The 2,500-nt window shown below is 50.4% G+C and overlaps 1 protein-coding gene across 16 annotated transcripts in view; it reads right to left on the bottom strand.

The window, feature by feature from the left end:
* Positions 1 to 2,500, bottom strand: part of TRIP13 (thyroid hormone receptor interactor 13) — a 168,326-nt gene that overhangs the window by 110,576 nt on the left and 55,250 nt on the right. Inside the window, exon 11 of one of the 16 annotated variants that reach the window (XM_085893723.1) lies at positions 1,554 to 2,178. The exons of the other annotated variants lie outside the window; for them this stretch is intronic. Within the exon in view, the coding sequence (XP_085749849.1) occupies positions 1,917 to 2,178 (262 nt within the window). The 3' untranslated portion in view covers positions 1,554 to 1,916. Of the gene's footprint in view, positions 1 to 1,553; positions 2,179 to 2,500 lie in introns of those variants that run through there. 16 annotated transcript variants of the gene reach the window in all.

Genomic DNA, 2,500 nt, shown 5'->3' with positions numbered 1-2,500 from the left:
GGGTATGCATTCAAAGGGTAATTCGGATGTTTAATTAGGTATGCCATGCTGTTCGAGTTTACCAGGATCTCGATGTAATAAGTAACAATTCAGTGGTGATAAGTTGTCTCGTAAATGTTCATTTCTTCAAGGGGGGGAATGATAATTGTCACGTAACTAGATAGGGACACGGGATAGGGTAAGTGTGTCTGCGTAAACCCCTTTTTGGTATTCTCTGGAGACTGGCCGTGACGTCACAGGACACTGCAGTGGATGGCTCCGCCCCGTGATCACGATTGGCAGAAGGCGACGGCGGTGGGCCAATCAACGGCTCGATTGGAAGTGACGAGGACAGGAGGATAAAAAGGTTTTGTTCGGGGTCGAAAAGGAAGAGGAAGAAGATTACAACCAAAAGATCGTGTTTTTTTCTGCTGTGAAGGCTGTTGCGCGGGGATCATCCTTGTTGTTGTGCTGACACGATCGTGTTCTTGATCGTGTCTTGGAGCCTTGCTGAGCCTCGTGCCTCACCTTGGTTGGCTCTGGGGTTCTGCTGACTCGGAGTACGGGGTCGAACGGCGGGCGGACCTGCCTCCCTCTCCTGCTCGCAACTTGGCGCCAGAACTGGTTCCCTGGCGGCTGTGAGCGGACTTGGGCCAAGACCAGGAGGTCGACAGCACCACGGTTTCTCCTGCCCCCCTGACGAGAGCAAGGCCAGCTCGTCCGACGCCGATCCAGGGACAGTTGCGTCCACACCACGGTCCAGCCTGACCAACAGAAATAGCTACGTTGTGTGTGTGTGTGTGTGTGTGTGTGTGTGTGTGTGTGTGTGTGTGTGTGTGTGTGTGTGTGTGTGTGTGTGTGTGTGTGTGTGTGTGTGTGTGTGTGTGTGTGTGTGTGTGTGTGTGTGTGTGTGTGTGTGTGTGTGTGCTTGGCGCCTTAGAAGGTTTGAGATCTGTATATTCATTGGAATTGTCTGTGTTTTTCCCCACGCCCGATCCCACACCATCCCGTCGAATCGCCCCGGATCCCTCTTCTTGCCGAGTCTTGTTATTTCTGGTAATTAGAAAAACAAATAAACATCATCAACTCAGTGAAAAGCGACTCGTGCCACCTTCCTCGTCCCGTTTGCGGTAGAGCGATTAGAACCGCCATGTTTGGGTTATAAATAAATAAACCGCCTCCATCGTTTCGGCTCATTCTACGTTGGTGGGACTGTTCAAGTCCCGTGGACGTCACATTGGTGTCAGGGTGTTGGATGTTCGAACCCCTCTAAATTATATACCAGGATTAAAATCTCGCCACGAATTGGAATCTAAAATTACCACAGAAAAGCGCGCGAGCGCGGGAAAATTTTGGCGGGATTTTTCAAATTTAAATTAATTGGCGACAAACGGGACTTCTGCACCATGGCGGATGCGCAGTTTGAGGAGGAAGGCCACATGTCTGGCAGCAAGTCGGGGGAAGAGGGGAGAGACGGGGGTAGGGTTGGAACCTCCCCCATTCCGAGCGTGGACCGTGCTTCATTGCCCGTAACGGGGCCGGCAGTGCCGGAAACCGTTGCGATGACGATCCAGACACTGTTGGAACGTTTAATAGGGGACATGACGGCACAGAGGGCAGAAATGACGGCACAAATGGCAAAAATGACGGCACAGGGGGGCAGAAATGACAGATCAATTGGGGGTAATGGGGGTACAGTTGGGTGCACGGATTGATTTAATGAGGGATGAATTGGGGGAAAAGATGGAGAAAATGAAAACTGAGATGCAGGAGTGTGTGGATGTTAAATTGGGAGAAATACAAAGTAAATTCGAGGATAGATTGGAGGAAACAAAGGTAGAAATTACATTGGAGAGGGAAAATATACAAAAAAAATTGGTAGATAAAATTGATGCAACGAACATTCGGGTTGATAAAGTGGATGAAAGCCTGGAACGTCATCGTGCCTGTGTGGATGCTCGTATGCAGCTGCAAGTTGAAGAGTGGGGAGAGCTGAGGAAGCAAGGGATGAATTTGGCGGAGGAGGTAAAAGGATTGGAGGCTCGTTTGGACGAACAAGATAAAATTATGAGCCAAGATGAAGTCTTGGATAAAGGCCTGGTAGAGCCGTCTTTTGTAAGTAGAGTGTCCGGGTTGGTTGAGGAGCAGCTACAAACTCGCGACGGAGCCTTGGAGGAGGTTGTGTGGGCCCAGAAGATCCTGCGGGAACAGGTGAATCGGTCCATTCAACGTTTGGAACAGGAGGCAAAATTGACCCATGAGACCCTCACCACAAAACATTTTTGGCCACAGTGGGCTCCGAAATTGGATACGCAGCCACAAGGGTGTTTGATCCCTGGGCTGGATTCGGACAAGGGAGAAACTGAGAAGCGGGCCACCGTAAAAGTGATCCCCCTGGTAAATTTTGACGGGTCAGGGAGCCTTGAAGCTTTTCTGACGCAATTTGAGTGTATTTCCCGACTAAACGGATGGAATGAGCGGGAACGTACAGGGAATTTGGAGGCAACGTTGCGGGAACCAG

This window comes from Eptatretus burgeri, chromosome 8 (genome assembly GCF_056783735.1).
Source record: "Eptatretus burgeri isolate ZD-2024b chromosome 8, Ebu_testis_v1, whole genome shotgun sequence".
Taxonomy (NCBI): Eukaryota; Metazoa; Chordata; class Myxini; order Myxiniformes; family Myxinidae; genus Eptatretus; species Eptatretus burgeri.
The sequence above is the reverse complement of the archived record's forward strand: the minus strand, read 5'-3'. Positions and strand labels throughout refer to the sequence as shown.